General features: G+C 46.9%; 1 protein-coding gene across 9 annotated transcripts in view; it reads right to left on the minus strand.

Moving 5' to 3' along the window:
• The window catches only part of PRDM16 (PR/SET domain 16), a 277,207-nt gene that overhangs the window by 162,180 nt on the left and 91,732 nt on the right, over nt 1-23,295 (minus strand). For 7 of the 9 annotated variants that reach the window (XM_065696208.1, XM_065696206.1, XM_065696205.1 and 4 more), the window contains one exon: nt 2,495-2,844. The exons of 1 other annotated variant lie outside the window; for it this stretch is intronic. In XM_065696208.1, coding sequence (XP_065552280.1) covers nt 2,495-2,821 — 327 coding nt within the window. In that variant the 5' untranslated portion in view covers nt 2,822-2,844. Of the gene's footprint in view, nt 1-2,494; nt 2,845-2,959; nt 3,446-23,295 lie in introns of those variants that run through there. One more of the 9 variants, XM_065696209.1, reaches the window with a different exon arrangement.

Consider the following 23,295-nt stretch of genomic DNA (forward strand, 5'->3'; position numbering starts at 1 on the left):
TCACGCAGTCACAGCCCTCCTGTCTGGCTAACAGGAAAAGCATCTATTACACATCTTTCTTTGAAGATACGGCAAGTCAGACACGGCATTCCCTATTCCCTGAGCTGGTTTAGGCTGTGAGGGGAAATAATGAGCAAAGCCAGAAGTTTCAGCAAATCACATTCTTCTCCCACCTCCTGGAGCTCGATGTCCTACATCGGAGCCAGGTCCGGATCAAACAATTCAGATGGAAAAAGAGCTGGCCCCTACCTCCAAACAGCAGCCGTGTTTCGTGAGGACTTCTGAGCAGAACACTTAACTGCTTTGTGTCATTTTGATCTTCACAAACCTGCTCTGACTGAAGTCTGAAAAGAGAAAGCGGTTTCTGCAGTGTTAATGCCTTGGGTAGAAGAGAGAAATCCATTTTCGAATCAAAGCCCCTACCAGCACATTCTCCAACCCCTCCCAAATGTTTGGGGTGGTTTTGTTTGTTGGGTTTTTAATTACAGAAACCAGGAGAAAAAGATCTAAACTGTGAAGTGCAAACGAAGCATTTTGGAATTGGCATTGTATTGTAATACACTGAATTATCAAGCTGAAGCTTGAACTACAAAAATCCACAGAACAGCAATAAACACACCATCCCTGAACACCTCCCCATAGTCTCCTCCAGCACGGCTTCACTCTTTATGCTACCCATAGCAGACAGGCACGAAGATGTGTCCCCTTCAACGGCATAAAGAGCAGTTTCTAGCAAAACTGAGATGTTGCTAAAGACCTTAGGCAGAAGCTCTTCCCTGTGAGGGTGCTGAGGCGCTGGCACAGGGTGCCCAGAGAAGCTGTGGCTGCCCCATCCCTGGCAGTGCTCAAGGCCAGGTTGGACACAGGGGCTTGGAGCAAGCTGCTCCAGTGGAAGGGGTCCCTGCCCGTGGCAGGGGTTGGAGCTGGAGGAGCTTTAAGGTCCCTTCAGCCCAAACCAGGCTGGGATTCTATGAAACTCCTCCCCTGTTCTTCCCCTGCTGCCCATGGTCTGCCTACTCAATTCTACTAAGAGAGGACAGAAACACAACCCCAGTTACAATTTCCTCACACAAGTGAAATGCGGAGCTGCCTAGAACATTTCCAAGGCTTTCCCAACCTTGCACTCAAAGGAGACAGCTCAGAAACCAACACAGAGGCAGGCAGTATGTACCACACGAATTCCCGTTTAGCACAAGATGATATCCACGCATGTTGTTCCCAAGTGAAACAACAAAGGCACTGAGTGACTGAGAACGGGTTTCTCCACTGCCTTTAAGCATCGTGGGAAGTGGAAAACTTCAGGAGGTATCTGTGAGTACAAGGAAAGTCAGAAAAGATAGCGGCAGGGTGGGCCTGAGACAGCATCGGAGGACATCTGATGGAGGACAAACAGTCCTTCCTTTCAGGTATGAAATGTACCTGCCAAACCTGAGAACAAAGGAACGCCGCTGCAATGGGAGCAGTACCCAGAGAGTTTGTCCAATGACACTACGAAAATAAGCAGTATCACAAAGTCAACGTGGAGTGAAGTGAACAGATAGGGCTTCTATCAGGGCTGGCACTCAGGGCAGTGGATATGGGCAATGTTTCTTAAAGCATGAATGTAAATACAGACTCTTATCAGAAATCTAAAACAAGGACAAAGTTTCGCCAAGGTCAGAGAAGAAAAATAGATCTGCATTACTCAAATTTGATCTGACTTCTAGCAGCCAAGGAGGACAGCACCGGGCTCCAAAATCAGGCTTTAAAACAACACAAAGCCAACAATGCCACCTCTAAGAAGAGAATTCACCTTTCTGTAGGAGCCACTTCCACACTGCAGCCTACAAATAATCAATATTGCCTGTTCCTAGAGGAGAATTGTGCTTAGCTCCAGAGACACCTTAAAGCGATCAATACAAGAGGAAATCTCAAGCTGCCTCATACCTGTATCCTCCCCACAACAGGCAGCTATTCCCTGTATATTAACAGGAATATATAACTCCCGTATACAACAGCTCTTAGGGAATAATGACTTTCACATTCCTTTATCTTTGCTGCAGAACAAGAACTCCAGAACACCTAAGGTGTTAATGGGTACATGCTATTCCTCTATGGGCAGTTAATAACGGCAGCACAGCTAACATGGACGGGAAGTCAAAGGTAACACACCCAACTACAGAACATGATGCGACTCATCAGATTCCTTCCACTGTGACAAGTCCTGAACACAACCCGAAAATGACCAGCTCTTTGAGGAGTGACCCAACAGCATTTAAAACCACCCCTCCAAAACGGGGCTGGAGCAGCATCTGCAGCCCCAGAAGCTATCTTAAAAAGGATTTCTGCTGCTTTGTAAATACCGCAATGTGATGGGGGATGCAAAATAACGCAGGGAAGTATGGCACTAGCAAAGTCACTGCGTCTGCCCTCAGCCAGTCAGGGCTCAGTCTCGCTTTATGAACAGTTTGCACAGAAGACAAATGAATGTGATTGTCACATTCAAGGCGCTTACCTCCCATCCAAAGTTTGTTTCCTTTAATGTGCTCCTCTGTACTGCCATATAGGGTCCAAATCTTTCCCCAACTTCAATCTTCTTTTTGGCCCAAATCCCTAGCCCTGCCCCTGGAATCGAAGATTCTCTGAGTTCAAAATCTGGTGGGATTGGAATGTCATCAGGAATGTAGACGGGAGCTTCATAAGGTGAGCCCTCCTTGGGAGTGAAGTCCTCACTGGTGGGAAAGGGTGATGGAGGTCCGACAGGAATGGGGGACATAATACTGTCCTCTGTTTCCTCCTCTGCGCTTTCGCCAGCAAGGAGATCAGGGTCGGTCTCGTACATATTATTTACAATCTCGCTGTCACCTAAAAGGGGAAACAGCAGAAAACACACTGAAATACTCACGTGAACATTGGTTAATCTCTTCCTGGGACAACGCTTCCCAAAGCCCAGCTCGCATGCTCTAAGGATAACCCTCACCTACAGGGCTCAGGTAGGGCTGAGGTGAGAACCTTCACACTGGTGGCACCACGTGCTCTGCTGCTGAAGGAGGAGATGGAAGCTAACTGCTGGCCTGCCACGTTATACGGGATCAGGGCTACTGCAGCCGATGTCTTTTAGTAAAGGAAAGAGGGAAGAAAACACGGAAGAGCTGCTCCAGGTTCCCTATAACCATTCATGGTTTAATCTGGCTCAGTGTATTTTGTAGAGAAAATAAAGAGTAATTAAGGTAAAACCTGCCTTAAGAACTGTCTGCCCAGGGTTTGAGCTTCCTGGGGTCAAGGCATCACACAACAGAAGCCGCGGCTGGTAACCACCCCTCAGCAATGCACCTTTTCGAGTGCAACAAAAGCATCACTAGTCTGCAATACTGCTTTAAGACCACCACGGCCTCCAGTGAGCACTTTGAGCTACCACAGCACAGATATTGTTCCAGTCAACTCCACAGGCCAAAGATCTCATTTGCAACAGCTCCAACGGTCAAGCAGAAAGCTCTGGGAACACTGCACATCTTCTATTCCTCATGACACCTCTCACACTAGAGACAAGCAGATTAACCCAAGCAAAGCCGTCACTCCCATCAGGAAGCGGAGATGATCTGGAAGCAGCTTTCAGCAGACCCCCGCACTTCATAACGTGAACTTTTACTGGGCAGAGTCACCAGAGCCCTGGTAGGTAAAGAGGAACTCAGGGTAAATAAACTGAGAACCAGGCCCCCGACTGTCCCACACGAACAGAAACAGAGAGTTTTGAAGGGCCTTCCTCTGGCCGTGGCCTGTCTCACCTCTGGATGCGAGGCATCTCCCTGCTGACCAGGTCCTACAGAACCCACCTCTGACCATGCCAAATGCCAGTGGGAACACGAAACAAGCTCGAGAAGCACATTACAAAATCCTATCGGCACATGCTACAGCGGAAAGAAAAGGGGAGGAACAAACCCAAGTCCAAGGCAGCCCGAAATACAGAAGACAGAGGAAGCTGAAGAGTGAGAATGGGTAATAATGTTTGGGGACTCTTCCAAGAGGAGTCAACTGCTAAGCTGCAACATTCATATGTAATGAAAACTGAGCTTTTTTCATCCAAAAAGGGGAAAAAAGGGGGGGGAAGGGAAACAGAAGAAGGGGAAAAGAAAAACACATTTGTCATACAATACAAGGAGTTGAAGTATTTTGGGAACAGATTTGCCATCTCTCAATTAAACATGAGGCAGCATGACCGTGCTTTCATTGCACAGTAGTTTCCACTATGATAACAAGTCCAACAACCGCCTCATTGTGGGCCCCGCAGCAGCGAGCGGACTCCCACAGCGCATGTTAATGCCTGACCCTGATGTCATCGGGGGAAGCAGCACCCAACCACACTTACAGCTCGCGCTGCCCCGCGCGAGGCACCTCCTGCTGCCAAACAGGAGCCACCAGGGACGAGAGCCGAGAGGCTCTCCCGAGCTGTACGTACCACACACCCCCCCCATGTCTCTTCTCCACCCTCAGAACACACCTCCTGCGTGCAGGGCACCCCCTCCTCTGTGCTTCATTGCCTTATGCCCAAGAAAGATCTCCCCGAGTTCGTGCCGGAGGAAGCCGGTGGCAGACCTGACCGAGGAGCAGGATTTGGATTCCTTTGCCAACATCTTCCTGCTCCAGCTTTTAGAGCAGTACAGAGAGCTGCCGGCCACAGCTCACAGCCGTCCTCCCTGGTAAAGAGTGCAGCCCTCCCTACTCAAACACATCGCCAGAAACAAGCTCTCAGAACCATGATCTACTCCACAGCCCTGAAAATACTTGTGGCTGCTGTAAATGTTTTCTCTCCCAGTATTAGCAAGTCAAATGATTTTGTACTCTATGATTAGCCTCTCCTGCACTTAAGGAACAGGAATTCCAACCGAGCTGAAAAGCAAAACCAGGTTTATTGGAGCACGAGCTGTGGAAAGTTCTGAATGATACAAGGCACCTCGCTATGAACGCTGCAGATGGCATTCCTTCTATGGGACAACTGGGCCAGCTCTGATTAGATTCTAATGTGGATCTGAACGCACATCAGACCGACCTCACAGGTCATCTCCTCCTTCCGCTTTTTCAGTTGCTAACACCAGATATAAAACAACAGTGAGACAGAACCCTTTCAGGTAACTGATACAAGACATACCCCATATGGCATCCATGTGAGCAGAATCACCAAATGTGTATGTATCTATACATATGTGCACGTGTGTTGGGTTTGTCACCACAATCAAATTGCTAGATCAACACTTTTTACCTAGTGGAAGGTGTCCCTGCCCGCGGCAGGGGGTTGGACATGGAGGAGCTTTAAGGGCCCTTCCAACCCAAACCAGTCTGATTCTACAGTAGCATTTATTAGCAGAGCCATTCCTGTAACCAGATGTAACACAAGCGGTTAAAAACCCAGAGAACATCTTGCTGCTCACGAGCAACCTCCAGTTCTGCCGAGCTCCATCACAAGTCTGCTGGCTGCTCTTCGAGAGCTGTGTGGGACGTGGCCATTCACTGGTGACAACCATGCTGTCCTACATCTGCCCCTCTTCTAACAGCAAGTACCGCAGCGCTCCGGAATGTCTGGTTATGTGAAAAGCAGTACAGAAATACAACTTGACCTTACTGTTATTGTCATGAAACTAAAATTAGTCCTGCAAAGCTCACTAGGAAAATCACTCCATAAAAAGAGCCATTGAAAAGTTGCTTCCACAGATAATCAGATATGGGCTTAGGCTTAAAATCTGTGTGACACCAATGAGGTTCTGGCAGCAATGAGAGTGATGCTTTAGTATTGGTGAGAGACCTCATGAATAATCTATTTAGCAGCTGTAATAAAGCAAAAAGAAAGTCTGATGTTAAAGGAAATGGTGGTAGAAGAAACATGATGTGAGATTCTGGGGGGGTTGTGGGGTTTGTGTTTAGTTTTTAAGATGTTTATTAATATTAATATTATATAAAATTTTGCTAGGGAAATGTCTATTATCTGAAGTTACTAAACTTCATCTATACTCAGACATCCCAAAGCGCATCTCTGACTCCAGAATGAGCTGAATTAGGCTGTCTCAGCCCGAGTGCAAATACTTACATCAAGCAAGTACTTGTTTAACTACCACCACCAACCGACTGGCTTCATTACCTCTGAATGTGGCGCTGCCCATCTAGACTTCACTTCAGGCAAGCTACAGGTACCTGTCCTATATCCTGTACTCCGTATGGAATTCCGCATGAGCCTGGCTGCCTGCTCCCACTGTCCTGAACCAGGCAGAAAGCTGACAGCCAGGCACAGCCCACGGCTCAGCAGACCCACCTATAAATCACAAAGGACACCAGAAAGCCCCAAACAGCACCCACCCGAGCAGTGACTTCAGAGCAGTGAATGATCCTAGTGATCAGATTGCCACCTGATGGCCACAGCTGAAATACAATAGAAAATCAGAGACCCGGTCCCTTCTTGGGCTGCATCTGCCTGACACCAGTTACCAAGCCCGACTGCAACACATTTCAAGCCCTTTGCAGCACCAGGAGCTGGCACCTTGGCTCACACAGGCTCCCAGGCTTCAGGATGCAGCAAAACAGAGAAGTCAAGGCACCCACCACAACCCTCAGTGAGGCTCCACTATTCAGTTCATCCAGGAATGGTTTCCCAGTCACTCTACTGGTGAAGATAACCAAGTGTTGGCAGGACAGGTCACCTACAAAGGCACATTTCTCTCAACACATTAGTAACCCCCTTCCCTCAACACGTGAAAGGGTTTGTATCTGTAAGCCAAAGACCCAAAATTCGGTGTGAGACCATCTCCGGAATATTTGGGTTTCCTTCTGGCAGAAAGGATGCAAATCCATGCCCAACCTGTGTTTGGAATTACTGCTCTTGCGTTAAGGATGGGGCTGAAGCGCTGAATGCTTCACAGCCACACAAAAACGGCTTTTCCTCCCTCCACAGTCAATATTACATTTAACTGCAGCGGCTGTAGAGAAAGGACAATAAGTTCCTTAGGATTCTTCAGCATGTCACACAGTTTCTTCCTCCCATCCACTGCAAGATCCCATCTCCTCCACCTGAGCTGCCCTGGTAAGTACCTACAGCATCACTGGCGGATGCTGGTTGGAAAGCAGCATGTTCAGCAGCCAAAACAGAAACTGCAGAGAGCAACATCCCTGCAGGCACGGGGGCCAGCGCTCCACGTGCTCCTCACACTATGGAGCGAGGCTGTGAATGGTGCTTCACACACCTCCCACTGCCGCAGGAGCAAAAGTAAATGCAGCTTTAGGTGAACACTTGGAAACGTCTTTTTCTCTCCGTTCATTCACGCAAAGCCTTCGTCTTCACCAGGTTTACAGCTGGAAACAGGCTCAGTGCAATAAATGTGCAGGAGGGAAGTGGTCACAAATGGGAAGTGGTTTTGCCAACACGTCGCTGTGCCACAGGAGCGCAGCACGATCTGCTCTGACCTCCGAGCAATCACACTGCCAGCGCAATCCTCCATGGAACCTGCAGTTTCATGGGCACTTTTGCCACGACTTGCTGTGATTTTGCCTATTTTTTCCTCCATGGATGGTGAGCACACCTAGAAATATCCAGCTTGAAATCACATTGTTCTTCCCCTTCAGTTATTGCTGATTCACACACACCCCCCCCCCCCCCCCCCAAAATCCTGGGCCTTGAAGAACAGATGACACTAATACATAAAGCACAGTAGATGTGTTTCTCAGTCAAGTAAGCCTGTTTCTTCTGTAGAACATGTCCAAAGGCTTTCACAGGCTCCCTGACTTTACTATGGAAAAGCCCCCCCCAAATGCTACAGTTGCTGTTAACTGACAAACAAAATGGCTCTAGGGGAAGTGCCGGTGTTCCATACTCCCTGCTCACACAGCTCCAACAGGCACAAGGCACTGGCTTTGCTCTGAGAAACCAACCAGCTAAATCCCACTGAAGAGGTGTGCATGTAAAATTCAAGACTGCTATCCTCAACTCATTTAAACACGTGTAAAAGAGGTCTGAGCTGATGCCATAACAAACCCTTCTCAGCTCTAGCTGACATCCAGCTCTGCTTGCCGGCCTGTATGGCCCCTCAAACCCCTGCGATTCTATTTAACTTGCACACTCTGAAGCAGAGCATTTCAGGCATCCTCGAGAAGCAGAAGATGCTGGTTTTGTCAACAGGACCCTGGAATCGAGTGGTCAGGTATCTGACAAACCCATACCGCTCGCACCAGCCCAAAACACATCTGCAGGACTGCTCATGGAAATCTTTATTTAGACGTCATGGAAATTAAACCCAAGGAAGAGACACATTTTAACACAACCCCTGCCTAAAAATTCAGTAGGGCCCAAGCTATGTGACCCTCTCACAACAGGAAACTTTCCCAGTTACTGCTGTACTGGACTGTCCCAGTCTAGCATCCAAATCATCCATCCTGGAAACTGGGGTTTAAGGCCACATCCCATGAAAGCCCCGCAAACCTCTGTCTGATGCAGAACTGCTGTAGAATGCACTAAAATACAGCTTAGCCCCAGAGAATGCCAAAACCTGCAGAGTTATTGAGAGATGGACACAGTGAGGGATAAGCGAGGAGGAGATGGGGTGAGTGAGAAGGAAAAGGACTGTGATAACTAAACATGTACAAACCTAACAGCTTTTCCATGATTATCGTGTGCATTCCCTTCTCTGGTTTCACATCCACGGTCTGTTTGCTCTTGGTGCAGCTACAGCTCTCAAAGCAAAGTCCTTCCATTAAAAAGAAACAGAAACCACCTTACACCGGGGCGAGCTGTGAGCACAGATAATGACTCACTACGGAGCAGGAGAGTTTGTCACACGAGTTATTTGATAAACACCCTAAAAACCCGGTTGCTTCCGAACCTGGCTGTAAGAAGAACAGGTATGAAGAATTTAAAGTGCCTTTGGCTTCAGAGTAAAAACATTGTCTTCTTTTATTAAGAGATTTCTGCTGGCAGAACTGAAGAATAAAGCCTGAAACAGCATTTCAGTGTGCTCCTTAATATGCAGATTCCCTCCAGTAAAACCAGCAGGAAAGTGTCCAAATTACTCTCCCCTAAACGCCAGTGTTACATTCCCAGTTAAAGTCGAGCTCAACCGGGCATCAAAAACATTTCCACACAAGATCCCTCTGGAACCAAACTCCTCGGAGAACGCTGCTGTCCAAAACGCCGCTTCACCTGCCCCCCTGTGCTCAGCAGCTTGGTTTGGGTTTGAATTCAAGGTGACGTTGCTGCAAGTTACGCTATCCGAAAAAATTAATGCGATGGATATTTGGATGCAGTCGATAAAGTGGGCTCTTTTAAGCAAACAAGCACCCCTCTATTGTCATATTATTAAAGCCACTGGAAAAAATATTAGCCTTTGGGATTTCTGCCTCTAAACTATTTACAACATAATAGCTCCAACGAAGCGTCACAAGAAATGTACAGTGTATTACACAGAGTTGTAACAAACATTTGTGAAGAATCTATAGAAATAACGCCACAAAGAAATGGAAAGGGAGAGATGAAAGCCTAAAGAAAATGCTCCAATTTGGAAAGAAAAATCATCATTGCTTCTCGCTGGTTTGCTTACGGAGGTTTGTTGGGTTTTGCTACAAAATACCTCCCCTTTAAAAATCTATAAAACTACAGAAATGGTCCAATTCTAGAGAAATTTCTTTGCTGGAAATGCACTAAAGTGGAACTTTATAAATGAGCGCGAGATAAATTCGCCGGTAAGAGAAATGTTACCTATTTAGAATAAATAAATCCATGCAGCCAGACTAGCTCTCCAAAAACTAACAAACGGCGCTGGATATTTCTCTCAGTCCTGGATGTCAAACCATAGAACGAGAATAAAGCATTTGCAAGTCTCCAAAAGGAGACCTCGCAATTGGAATTCACATCTTTGCCAAGCGAAAGCTTTTCGGCTGTTGTCACCGTCTCATTGTCATTCCACTCACTGTGGGTTCCCCAGGGTCCAGAACAGGAGTCCTGGCATTATTAACATAGCAGATTAATAGCAGTGGGAAAAGACATTTTCACAAACATGCTAAATATTAATATTAATCGATAACAATTTCTAGTTCCTAACGTGAGCCACACAAACAGGACCCAGGCACGGAGCAGAGGAGGGAGGGCAGAGAAGGAAAGGGACGGTGTCAACAGACTCTACAGAATGAAAGGGAATCAGTGAATCAATGCAGGCCAGAGGAGTGAGCCGTGAGGTGGGTGTCAAAAGCAGGGCTCTGTTTTCAGAGGCACAGGGGCACATTTGAATGCCACAAGATAAGTTGGATTTTCCATCCCTGGCCAAACACAATTCCAGCACCGCTCACCAATTCGATACCACACCGAGAGCAGCAGAGCAGGACCAGGGGAAAACTGCTTCTCACTGTTTTTACCACCCTGTGTAACGCTGGACTCTGCACATTGTATTTTCTGTAACACTCGTAACACTACAGAGACATTGGTTAAATTCAGATAGGCACAAATTCACCCAGTTTCTGGATTTGCATTTCAAGCTATTTCCTGCCACCGACCTCTTCTATTTTAAAGGCAGTCCGTAAAACCTGTTGCATTTTTGCTGATGGATTAGCCCAGACCAGGTTTTACAATTCAGGCTTTGAAAGTCTCACTCATTCTCTCACATACTTTTTAACTGCGAGCAGCAGAAGCAGAACGCACAGCCCGACTGCTAAAGGGGCTCCCAAATGATCCACCCCACAGTGCCTGTGTGGGTAAACCCAAATGAAGGCATTTCAGCTCACAGGCTCTGAGCAGAACACAAATCCCCTTCGGTCACCGAGCTCTGTGGGACCGATGGAGCTCTTCCTCACCACATTCAGACACATTTCTGCAGCAACTTCAGTGTGACCCAAGAAGGTTTTTCCCAGCCCTGGAATCAAGCAAAGATCTGGATGAAAATGCCTCTTTGTACCGAGGAGGCTGCCCGAGCCCTGCCCCGAACAGGAAACACAAAGGGTGTCACACACGAGGCTGGAACTTTTCTCTCTGGAGGCTTTATACGACTGCGTTAACGGGCACGCTGTAAGGACACACACTGCCACTGTGCGCGGGTGACAGCAAACCTCATGAGCACCACATCAGAGGACAGACGAGGATACAGCACCGCACCACCGCTGCTCCCTGACTCCTCTGGGATGCTTCTGCCTCCGTGTATGAAGGCTCTGAGCTGGGCTGCCCATTGCCAGGCACCACCTAACTCCCAGGTCTGGGGGGGGCACAGGGCTTTACCTGTTATCAGAAAGCACCCTGACTCTAGAGAGAGGGGTCTCTGGTTAGACAGTGAAGAGCTCCCTCCTAGAGAGGCATTAACCACAGAGACAAGTTCTCCTATTAGACGGCAGCTGGGAGCAGAGGACTGTGTTCAAAACCCGATTGGAAATGGCTTTCCTGCTTTCCACGGACTTGCTTCCAAAGCACAGGGAATGCTGTGGGGTTTTACAGCCAGCCCCTGAATGGCTTTGAGTTTTATTTCAGTGCTCCCACATATCCTCAACTTGGCTCTAGAGCCCACCACACCTAAGTGGCCCCAAAATTAAAGTCACAAGTAAGCATGTTTTCTGTGTCCTGGGCATCCTCTGGGCATCCAGAGAGCCCCATGATCCTATCAGTCCTTCCTTCAACACCATTAATACCAGGAATTACCACCTGATTTTTGTCACCAGAATGCCCATGAATTGATGCAGCAGCTTTACGGAAGGAGAAGCACCGCAAAAATCCCACACTATGACAGCAACTGAACCTCAAACCTGCACCTGACCCTCGTGGTCGCGCCGCTCCTCTAACAAACCCATTCAGCCAGCTTCCTGCTCAGTTTAACCTGTCAGACCTCAAACATGCCAAGGAGGAAAGCTCAGCACGGACTGCCACAGACCTACCAAGGATTTCCCACCATCAGGCTGAGGAGCCAAGTTAAAGATGCTATGGGAACAAGCTGGGCCAGGCACCTTTCCTCTGGCTACCAGCGCTGCGCTGGATCGCAGGCTTGCTCAACCACTGTGGAAACGTGGAGTTTTGCTGGGACGAGTGATGACAGTCACAAACACAAGTGGGGTTTTAAGCCCCCTTCTCTGCAGGGATCTCTATTCCCCCCAGAATGTTTCCTATCCTGGTGTCTATAACTGGGCATTGTGAGCACCTCCGCTGTTTGGGGCACTTTTTCCTGACCACTCAAGTGCTCTTCCCAGACGGGCTTTCCTCTCTGTAACAAAACCAAAAGTACCTGACAAAGAACGAAGCACATGTCTAACCCCAGAGCTTTTTTGCACCGAAGTCAGTCCCTTCTGACCGCGAAAAGCGCTCCTAGACTTCTCCTGCAAGAACACGGGGCAGGAATGTCGGCGAGTTCAGCAAACGGCAGTGAGATGTAACAGTGCCTCTTCCCCAGCGCTTCGGGACCAAACACCATCAAGCAGGCAGGTTTCTGGAGCATTCTGCGGATGGGTTACAGGACCGGCCCAAGGAGCTGATAAGAAATATCAAGCAGCAGCGGATACATTGGTAGGAATGTCATGAGCTCCGATCGAAATTCGCCTGATGCCAGGGAACTCCAGGGAAGTTCCAGACCCATTCAATTCCCTATCATGCCACAGGATTCTTACAGATTAGCATGACTGATCCATTAACACCATTTTTAAGCTGTTTTTGTTGGATTCTACCCTCAAGTCAGGACCTGGGAAGATGCGGAAGTGTGAGGAAGATGGGACAGGGCACATCCCACATGCAGACAGAGGTTCTTTACCCTGCTCCCTTCCGCTCTTTTCTGAAGCCATCTTGGGTGTTGCACCCACCACCTGGCCCTATTTAAAGCCACTCCATTATTCTAAAAAGGATTATTTATACTAAAAACACTCCTGGGACTACTGTATTTGTATTTCAGGGCTGCTGCATCCCCTATTTCCTCACTGCTTTAATATAGCCTGAGGCAGAGCGGGTGAAATGACTTGCGATGCCACTGTAATTTTTATCAAGGCTTGTTCCTGGTAAAAAGCCTCTTTGTTTCAAAGAAATGTGATTTGGCCTTTTTCCTCCTCTGCTCTATTCCTTGGTTAATATACCACTTCCACTTGCCCTGGGGCTGAGAAAGGTATTCCATGGAATTGGTCAAATCTCACTGTTTTTCTTCTAAATCACAACTGGCTTTTTTTCCTCGACCCTTGCTAAGCACTATCTAAGCTGACAGTCTGAACTTGAGGTTTTATTTGTGCCTTAACTCTTCAGCTCCTGGATTTTAGCAGTCACATGGCCACGTTAAAGAGATGCATGTCAGGACTGGTCAATCTGCTGTGGCAAAGGAGACTGCTGTGATTTAGAGTGAGACCGGAAGGAGAAGCCCTGGCTACTGTTGTTTACTGTTTAAGGCAAATCTCTCTAAGAGCCAGGTTTCATTCACTATAAAACTGAGAACAAATGTATTCTGCCCAACTGACAGAGTTTAAAGAAGCATTGTCAAGGATAATTGCAGAAGAATAGAGTAGAATAGAATATAAATGGAAAAAACCCCACATAATGAAGCAAACCAGAGTTTAGAGGTGGAAGCTCCAGTTCCACACTGAAAACAGTTCTCTCAGAGATAGGTATTGGAACAGCTTGATGTAAGGTAAAAGCCAGTACGGATGCTTTTACAAAAACACATCACTGTTGTTCTCTTCAAAGATGAAGTCCAAGCTACAGAACAAAGTCGGGGAAAAAGAAAGAAAACAGAAGTGGAAAGAAAGAAAGAGTGGCACAGATATGTTAACAATGCTCCAAAATACTTCAATTCAGCACTGCCAAACCACTTCAAGGTATTTCAGCATAACTTCATGGAACGACCTTTTCTTGTTGGGAGTTCAGTAACGCTGAAAACTCCCCCACAGCCGTTCACATTTATTCCACAGATACCGTCCAGCTCATCAGGGAACTTCTCACAACTGAACAGATGTGGCTCTGGGTCTGCCTGCCCATCACCAGGTATCCGTGTGCAAGCTCACAGGTATGTTATTAAGATATGAATGGATCTACAATGCATTTTAGTTAATACAGTATTTTTAGGAAAGCACCGCTGTACTTTTACCTACGTCACTGAGCTTACATTTATGCTAAAGTTTTCAAAGTCTGTTTAAAACACAAGCTCTTCCTTTCCTAGGCACCACAAAGAATTTGTTTTTAAACACAGTAACACTTACCCCAGATTTGGGATTGCTTCATCAAGTCTTGATTTGTTCTGTCTCATTGACAAATAGAACTTGCTATGAAATATATGTCAAACCCAGTGGCCAAGCACACAACAGAACACACTTTGAAAGCAGATGCTGTTCGCTGTCCTCCTGCATTTATACAACCCCCATGGTCTCCAATATGATGAATAAATGATAAACTAGGTATTCCAATACTTTTGTAGGCATCTCTAAACTGGTCACATTCGGAATGAAATCCCTCATTTACCAGTGCTCAGAAGCACTGCACAGGGTAGGAAGCACAAGAGAAGCACACTTCACCTGAAAGGAAAACACTGAACCTGGACAATACATCATTATCCCATATATTACTGCATTTTCACAAGGAAACAGGAGTCAACGTGCTAATGGGATCTTTAACAGGCAAACCCAGTCAAGGCTTTGCTCAATGTTTAGTCTGAAAGGGAGCATCTCCATCCTGAATTACGTGACAATTAATAATCCCAGATGCAGGAAGTTGTCGCTCCCGTTCAGTGATTTAAACACATTGCTAAACTTTGCTACCCACGGAGTTATATCCACATAAAGTGGATTAAAGTCACAATAATGGCATTCTGCTTCCCTTGTGATCGCCCTCCTGGATGCGGCAAACATGTTTACATTAAACTTAAAATCAAGACAGGAAAGAGAGTTCATTAAGGGAAACACAGCCCAAAAGTACAGAAAGCCTTTACATCTCCCAGGACAGTATGTACACCTGGTTGTGAAAAGCAATGCATTTTAAAGTAGCATAAAGATTTCTCCTTGTGTTCACTGAGACAGACTCTGCCAGAGCATCTCTGCAGAACGCAGACCCCCCATGGCATGGAAAGCAGCCTTTGGCAGCAGACACACCAAAAACACCAGACCAAAAGCTGCAGAATTGACGCTGAGCCCCGGCCTGTGAAGTGAACCTGGCCACCGAACACCCATTCCAATAACACTGAGGTCTTCTGTTTGTTTTAAAGCTTCCCCATGTTTTCCTTCTCTAATCCCTCCATTTTCCTGCTCCCCGGATAGCCAAGTGCATGATAACTTGGGAGCTGTTAAACCTCTCTGACAGGTCAAGTGGTATTTTTCTTCATATACGTGACTTCTGAACGGGTAAACTGCTTGAAGAAGATTCCCCCTAGTATTTGATAGAATAGCATCACTTCATCCTCTCCCACCCTGTTCTCCAGCCTAGGCTTGAAAGCCACCACAGACAAGAGCACCCTCTCCCTACCATGGGCTTGGTAGCTAGCGCCAAGTTATCTGAACACTAGTGTAACCGTAGGCCTGGATGGGGAAGGGGCTGGAACTGGATGAGCTTGAAGGTCCTTTCCAACCCAAACCATTCTGCGATCACGACTGCACCAGGTTAAACCTCATTTTGTTTCCTCTCTCTTCTCCCTCCCAACGCAAACCCAGACACAAACTTTCACAAAGCCTCCGTGCACCTGAACAAACCTCTCTGCAACACAAAAGCCCCACCGACACTTGCCACATCCTATCACAACCCTAATAAAGATGTTTATAGTTTTAACCATCAAATAAAGTGCTTAATTCCACCGAGCCTGTCCCCTCCACTCAGTCACTCCACAGCTTCATTTAGCAGGCCAGTGGTAAAAAAAATTCATTAATTTTTATTAACAGGGAGAGCCATTTGTTCCCTGTGACAATATTTGACTTGTCGAAATGATTTTCACCTCTGCCATGAGGTGCGCGCTCCCCACATACATCACCCGATTACTCCAGGAGCGGCCAGAGTTGCAGTCATTAGCCAGTGAATTAACGACAATCCACAGCGCTATTAATCACGCTGACAAAAGCGTTAGCTTGCTGCTGACCCGAGCAGGGCTCTGGGACACGAGCAGAGGAAGGAGAGCACAGCCACAGGGCTGGGGGGAAAGGCGCGTTTTTGTATTAGTCTTTTTCTTTAAGCTGCTGAGGCAGGAAAAAGGGAAAGAGAAAAAGAAATCAGAGAGCAGCAGTGGAGCAAAGTGTGGGAACGGAGGAAGGCACCAAGGTGCTGCCGGGAGGAGAAACACAACCCCAGGCTGGTCTGGGTTGGAAGGGACCTTAAAGCTCCTCCAGCTCCAACCCCTGCCCCGGGCAGGGACCCCTTCCACTGGAGCAGCTTGCTCCAAGCCCCTGTGTCCAACCTGGCCTTGAGCACTGCCAGGGATGGGGCAGCCACAGCTTCTCTGGGCACCCTGTGCCAGCGCCTCAGCACCCTCACAGGGAAGAGCTTCTGCCTAAGAGCTCAGCTCAGTCTCCCCTCGGGCAGGTTCAAGCCATTCCCCTTGGCCTGTCCCTACAGGCCCTTGCCCAAAGCCCCTCTCCAGGTTTCTCGTATCCCTTTTAGGTACAAAGTCACCTTCTGTATGTAACTCCAAAGAACTTCCATTAAGCACCATGTGCTATTTTCTGTTTAGTTGTCCCCTCCCCTGCTCCTCCTGTGTATGAGGACAAACACCACCTCTCACAGACCCTGCATCCCTCCCATAGCTTCCCAGAGAAGGCAGGAATGGCAACCTCCATCAGCAGCACCTTCGGGGAGCCAGTTTTGGAAACGCTTGGGAACACAGTTGGGCTGATCAAAGCTCATTCCCAAGGCCTCTCCTCTCTCCTCGAAGACTTCAAGTAACCACATTTCACAGGGAGCAGAATGAATTCTCCTTCCCTCCTTCCACAGTCACACTCTCTGAGAGCTGTTGGCTTCCAGATCATAGAGCACTGGCCACTTGTGCCTGGAAACACTTTGAAAGAAGCTGTCAGTGCAACACACGGCGCTTTCTGGCACTCAGCCCCTTCTTTTTGCTTTTATGCGGCTTCTAATTTCAACTTCCTAACACTGCAAAGTATTCAGGGAAGATACGCACCAAACCCAACCACCACAATTCCTTGAGTATTACATTTCTTCCCGATGGCAGAGCCCCTGTGCTCCCTGTGACCGTGCTGCAGTCATCAGGAACAATACATGCATTTGACTGTCATTTTAAAGTGAAAACCAGTGTCAGCAGGCACAGGCAAAGGGGGGGATCTGAGGAAACGCAGCTCCCGGCGGCCTGCACGAGGAAGGGCTTACGCACGCTCTGCGGTAGTGGAAGAAGAGGGCAAAGAATGAACCTTTGCAATAGTTTTGAATGCCCCGGCTGTATTGTACAAGCAGTGGCAAAGCAGCTGCATTCTTTGAGTCCTGCCCTGTCCCACCAGCTCGTAACTCCCACTACAGCAGCTCCAACAGTGAGGCCATTGAGAGTTATGAAGATAATAAAACCATGGGGAGAATTCCAAAAATCTGTCGAACGTTTTTACTGATCCTTTTTTTTTTTCCTTCCATTCATGACCCAATAAGGGATTTAATGGGGAATTTTCAGACGTCCTCAGTGGATTCCTCCCCCTGCCAGTTATGAAAACATGGACACCAAACGCACCGCAACAGGGGCTGCTAGGCTACCAACAGCAAGGACCAGCGCTACAGAGCGGTCATCAGGATGCTCACACTGCATTGCTACCTCTCATAGACATTATGCCCCCACTGCAACCCAACACCTACTAGTCAGTTCTTGGTACTCTCCATTCCCTCAGTCCCGGTTTATCTGTCTCTAACCCCTTTCTTTGGAGAGCTGCAGCTGAGCAGGTTGATGCTGTTTCGCTCTTTCCCTACAGAATCGTTTTAGAACCTGTTTCTTGTTACTCCCTTCCACCGGTTTAATTCTCCTTTTGCAGCGAGGAATGTCGTAGGGAAAGCAGGGTTTGGAAATCCATGATTTCCTGTCCGTTAATTCATTTCAGCAAAACAGAAGGCAAGGTGATATTCCTGTTTAATGTTGCAACTCAGATACAGTAATAACCAGGGGCTCTAAGGGATTCCATCTGCTGCCATTTGCCCCGCACTACTGACAGCACCAAGCACTCACCTTGTCCCACTTACAACTTCTAGGAATTTCAACATCAAGGCAGGAACAAGAACCGGTTTAGGTGCAAACCACTAACCCTGGTTCCACAGAGACACTTGGATTCACAGAGGTTCCTAGGGCCTTATGCACAATACAATCATAAAATCATTGAACAGTTTGGGTTGGAAGGGCCCTTCAAAGCTCATCCAGTTCAACCCCCTGCAATGAGCAGGGACATCTTCAACTAGAGCAGGTTGCTTAGAACCACATCCAGCCTGGCCTTGAGTGTCTCCAGGGATGGAGCATCCAACACCTCTCTGGACAACCATGGGTGGCTGCCTCTCCATTCCACCACCTTCCCAACACACTGGTGTGTGGGCCAGTGACACTCTGCACTATTGATTATGAACATGCTCATTGAGACTTGAAGCTAAATCTGGAAGAGTTCATTCTAAAACTTGACACATTGGTCCTGGAGAGTTCAACACATTGCTTCCTCCTCTATTACTCCTGCTAGAAATACTTTTGTTGGGCCATAGACCATGGCAAAATGATTCACATTCCAGGCTGCCCAGCAACACCACCAGAAGGCAAGGTCTCCTCTCCCCTGCAGCTTGGGCTTTGCCAGGCCGCAGCACACAAGTCAACTGCAGTTGAACGAGCAATTTTTCTGCCTTTGAAGGTATTATAAAGAAAAATATTATAAGATAAAAATACTTTTACGTTTTGCTTCTGCCTGGCCAGACCAGTCCCACGTGGTTTGAAATATGAACTGTGACCAAAGGAACTCAAAGCTTTCGCTTTAAGAGGAAGAATTCTTACGCTCTCAACCAGGTATCTAAATGGGTGTGAGTTTTCACTGATTATTTTTCAGGGAAAAATGCAGATGCACTCAAAATACATCAAAATCAGCGTTTTCTTTCTGTTTAAAACTAAACACAGCTACTGTCTGCTCATAGCGTCATCACCCAGAGTAACAAAACCAAAACCACCTCTTCCCAGATGCTCAAGAAAGCTCCATACCCTGTAGATGGTTTGATAAGCAATGAATTCATTTCAGTATTCCTATCTTCTCTATATTTCTGTCATGTAAACTGGGGTTGGACAGGACCAACCTTTACCTCTGCACCTAATTTGGTGCTCAGCCTTTCCCTTCACTGTCCTCTCATATCTATTCCTATTCTATCCCCCTTTCCATATGTCATTTTGCATCTCACTTGTAAGTCTGCTTCTTACCTGGCTTTGCATTCGGTGCTTTTCTTCCCGAGTCACCCATTATTTACTCCTGCAGCCCATTTACAACACTCTGCATGGAAGTTATTAACAGAAAGTTCTCTTTCTGAAATAGTGTTCTAGGAAATGACTCTCCTGAAATCAGTGGCAGTTTCTTTAACTCTGCTTTGGTTTGCAGGAGGTTTATCTCTGAGAAAACACATGGCTGGCTTCAAAACAGAGGGAGACCATCTTTGATGTGCCTGGGACAAGGTGTGGATCCAGAGTCCCCAGCTTTACTGCTCCTGGCAGATCCAGCAGGAAGACAGAAAGCAAAGTTACTTTAAAAACCCCACCCAAACCCAAACTAAACCAACCCCCCCAACCTCTCTGGCTGACCAGATGCCAGGTATGATGCCCGACTGGCAGCCAGAGCAGCTCTGAGCCACTGAGCAAGGAGACGAGCCTCTCTCTGGTTATTGTGCCAGCTCTCAGCCATTCCTGACAGCTCTTCAGCTGAGCTCAGCTCACTGGTTTAGTTACAGCCCCTCTGTGTTCCTGGGCGCTGGACCCTACTGAACTGAAAAACTGAGGAGCAAAAATGAGGATGCTCATGTGTAAAACGACAGAAGCTGTGAGAGCATCCTGCTGCTGCCCTGCGAGCAGGAAACCTTTTCCACCCAGTCCCTGGATATGGTCCTTGCTGTCCCACACTGTGATCTTCTTGGTTAATTCTCAAAGCAAAATAAAAGAGTTCAGTGCAATTAAATGCCAGCAGATTTTTTCAAGGCTCTCAATTAACTTACAATAATTGACATCATCTCAATCACAATGGAAACTTGTCCTGAACCTGGGACATCTCCGTGCTTTCATGCTTTCCCTTTCCCTTTTTTAAACACAGGCCATTTCAGGTCAGAGCTTCTGTTTTCAGCTCTTCTGAAATCAAACCCTATGAAAATATTCAAGTCTGTTTGGACATTTTCAGGATTTTCCATTTTTCTGATCAAAGCTGCTTTCCAAATTCTACCTCCAGTATTTTTTCCTCCTTTTGTAAACCAATTGTTTGGTTAAAACCCAAAACACCACTACTGAAACCTGGGCAGACACCCTACATGGATATGCCATTTATCATTCCTGTTCTTGTCTGGAATTCTAAGACTCATCCAGGCATTTATGCCACGATGGGTAAACTGGGCACACGAATCTGAACTCGGACATCCCCACGCTGTCCACAGCAGCATCGGGTCAAGTTCTGCCCCGCTTTTGTCAACACAGATTCGGAGATCTCAGAAAGGAAAATCTGGTGCTTAACGTTTTTTCCGTACCACTTTCTGGCTGCTTTATATCTTCTTCTGAAATGCATGGTGAATGAAAACATTAAATGTTTCACAGACTTTTTAACTTAGGGTCTTCATCCCCACATATTTTTCATATTACTCATATTCCCCTGCTTGAGTTAAACTCAAACAGGCCTGGAACAACTTCATTAACATAAAACCACATGATAATAGGAAACAGAGCCTTTTAATGGTTTATTTTCTTATTATCTTGTGATATATTTCATCTTCTCCCCCTTTTCAGAGTGCTACTACATTCTGTTTTCACTCTGCTTGCTGGTTCTAACTGAGCCCTGGCTTGGCAGCAGGGAGCAATCACACACAGAACAGCAGATTCCATTAAGTCCAGGCACTTTCAAGCTCGCAGGCTACAAAACACCATGTCACTACCTTAGTATATATATTAGGCCCAAACTTTTCACGCCTTAAACCATACCCCACTGCCATCCACCGGTTGCAGTGCTGCTGCTGCGTAATCACCAAATGAAGTCAGTGAAAACGTCCTCTGTGGCTCACTGCTCTGGATGCTGGGAATGCTGCTGAAGTTGATTTGGGTTCAATCAAACTGTCCAGGCTGGCACCATAAAGGCTCCAGTAAAAGGTATCACAAAGCTTCTGTTTGGTTTTAACTTCACGTATAAGTCTATATGGAAACACTGCCATGAGGTTTGATATATATATATATATATATATGTATGTATGTATGTATGTATGTATGTATGTATGTATGTATATAGGCAGTGTTCAAGGTCAGGTTGGACGGGGCTTGGAGCAAGCTGCTCTAGTGGAAGGGGTCCCTGCCTGTGGCAGTGGGTTGGAACTGGATGGGCTTTAAGGTCCCTTTCAGCCCACACCATTGGATGCGTGATCCTGGCACTACCCAGCTGATCCCCCAACAGTGTCACACACCAGTTTTGCAATACCTCCTAGGCTGGGGCAGGCAGGGCCTGGGACGAGGGAACCTCTTTTGCAAGAGCATTTTCTTTTCTCCCAAGACCATCATTTCAAAATCCTGGCGTTGCGACATTTCTGATGAAGGTTAAAGGAATCTGAACGCCCTGAGAAGCTGTGTCTGCCTCAGGATAGCTCCGAGACGTATTCCAGCCCTTCTTGCTTTAATATTGAACATAGAAAAATCTCTGCAGGGTTCTTGCTTTGAAATACGTGCCTGTATTTTCTTACCTTTTAAAAAACATCTGAGGCCTCCACAACAGCTTAAATGCTAAAGAATTGCTACAACTTCCGTACTATTTTGTACACGATAACAGAAACCCTAATTAATCAACACACACCGGGCAAGTGTATTAGGTCTGACTATAAAGTACATTAACTTAGTATTCATTGACTATATTTAATCTGTTGCTCGAGAGGCTCAGTAGCAGCCTGAGACTCGTCTCTAAAAAGGAATGGCAATTTCTAGGATTCCCATTCTATCATAGCTCAAAGTAGGTGCTCTGAATAAGCAGGCCATGGAAATCAGTGAGATATATTAGCACCAGGATATATTTTTCATTTCCCTCTGTCTCTGCTTCCAAAAGAATATTGGTGATGAATTTGCAAATGGCTCTGGATTATGACAGAGTTTTTTACCCTTCATTATTTATCCCCCCCACTGAACACCTCTATTAGAGATTACAGTGACAAATGCATGAATAAAAGGCAAAGACAATATTTGAGCACTGCGGTGTAAATCTCCTTTTACGCATTATTAATTTAAAGAAATCCATTACGCCGTACAGCTCTGAGGGGAAGACAAGGTTACATGAGACCTGCGATAGGCAGCTGGGGGTCAGGCACAGACCCAGCCCCACTGCCATCACCTGGGATGCTCAGTCTCCCTCCTGGGAAATCTGCCTTCCTTTCGGATTCTTCTCCTTCTCCGTTTCTTTCTTTGCTTTTATCTAACACAGGCAAGAGGTGGCTGATGGCCTGGATGAGCTCTGCCTATCTCAGAGAGGACAGAGCATGGGCAGGAAGACGACCACTGCGCCTCCAACGTGGGGTATCCTCCATTTCCCACAGAGGGGCATGGAAAGAGCCACATACCAAGGACAGGAGAAGAATAAGCGCTTCTTTGCCAACCCAGCACGTCTGACCATTCGCTAGAACTGCGGAGAAGTGTGTGTGTGATGAGAGAGGAAGGAAGGAGAAATGAGCACTGGCTGAAGGAGGTTTTTCCTGTTGTGGACCCTTAATTCACCATGACCTGGACCAGGGCCCAAACTTGTATTGCAGGGGCCACCCACAATTTGAGGTAGCAAAGCTGGTGATCCTGCACTATCGAGGCTCCCTTGCTGTGACACCTTTGAAATAAACCAACAAAATTACTGCTTCTCCCCTCTTTCCCTTTCCCCCCCTCAGAGACAGGGCTTTAATCTTAGGCAATATCCTATATCAGAGAGCTGAACGCGGCTGTGCGTAGAATCGTCCTCTCCGCCCCTTCAAGGAGTCAGAAGGGGAGGAAACGCTGCTCCTATCGAGAGGAAGGAAATAGGAAAACAGATGGAAAGTACTCAGAATTGGAACAAGTGCTTTTTGAACAATACAACAGGTCCCTTTTACTCCAAAAAAACAGAACGCTTCTGTGGAAATCTACACACAATCGTGCCATCGACAACAAAGATAACAGGGAAATAATTCTGTGAACCTGAACCCAGAGTACTTTTTGTGAGAGACGCTAA

Source organism: Lathamus discolor, chromosome 16 (genome assembly GCF_037157495.1).
Source record: "Lathamus discolor isolate bLatDis1 chromosome 16, bLatDis1.hap1, whole genome shotgun sequence".
NCBI classification, from domain to species: Eukaryota; Metazoa; Chordata; class Aves; order Psittaciformes; family Psittacidae; genus Lathamus; species Lathamus discolor.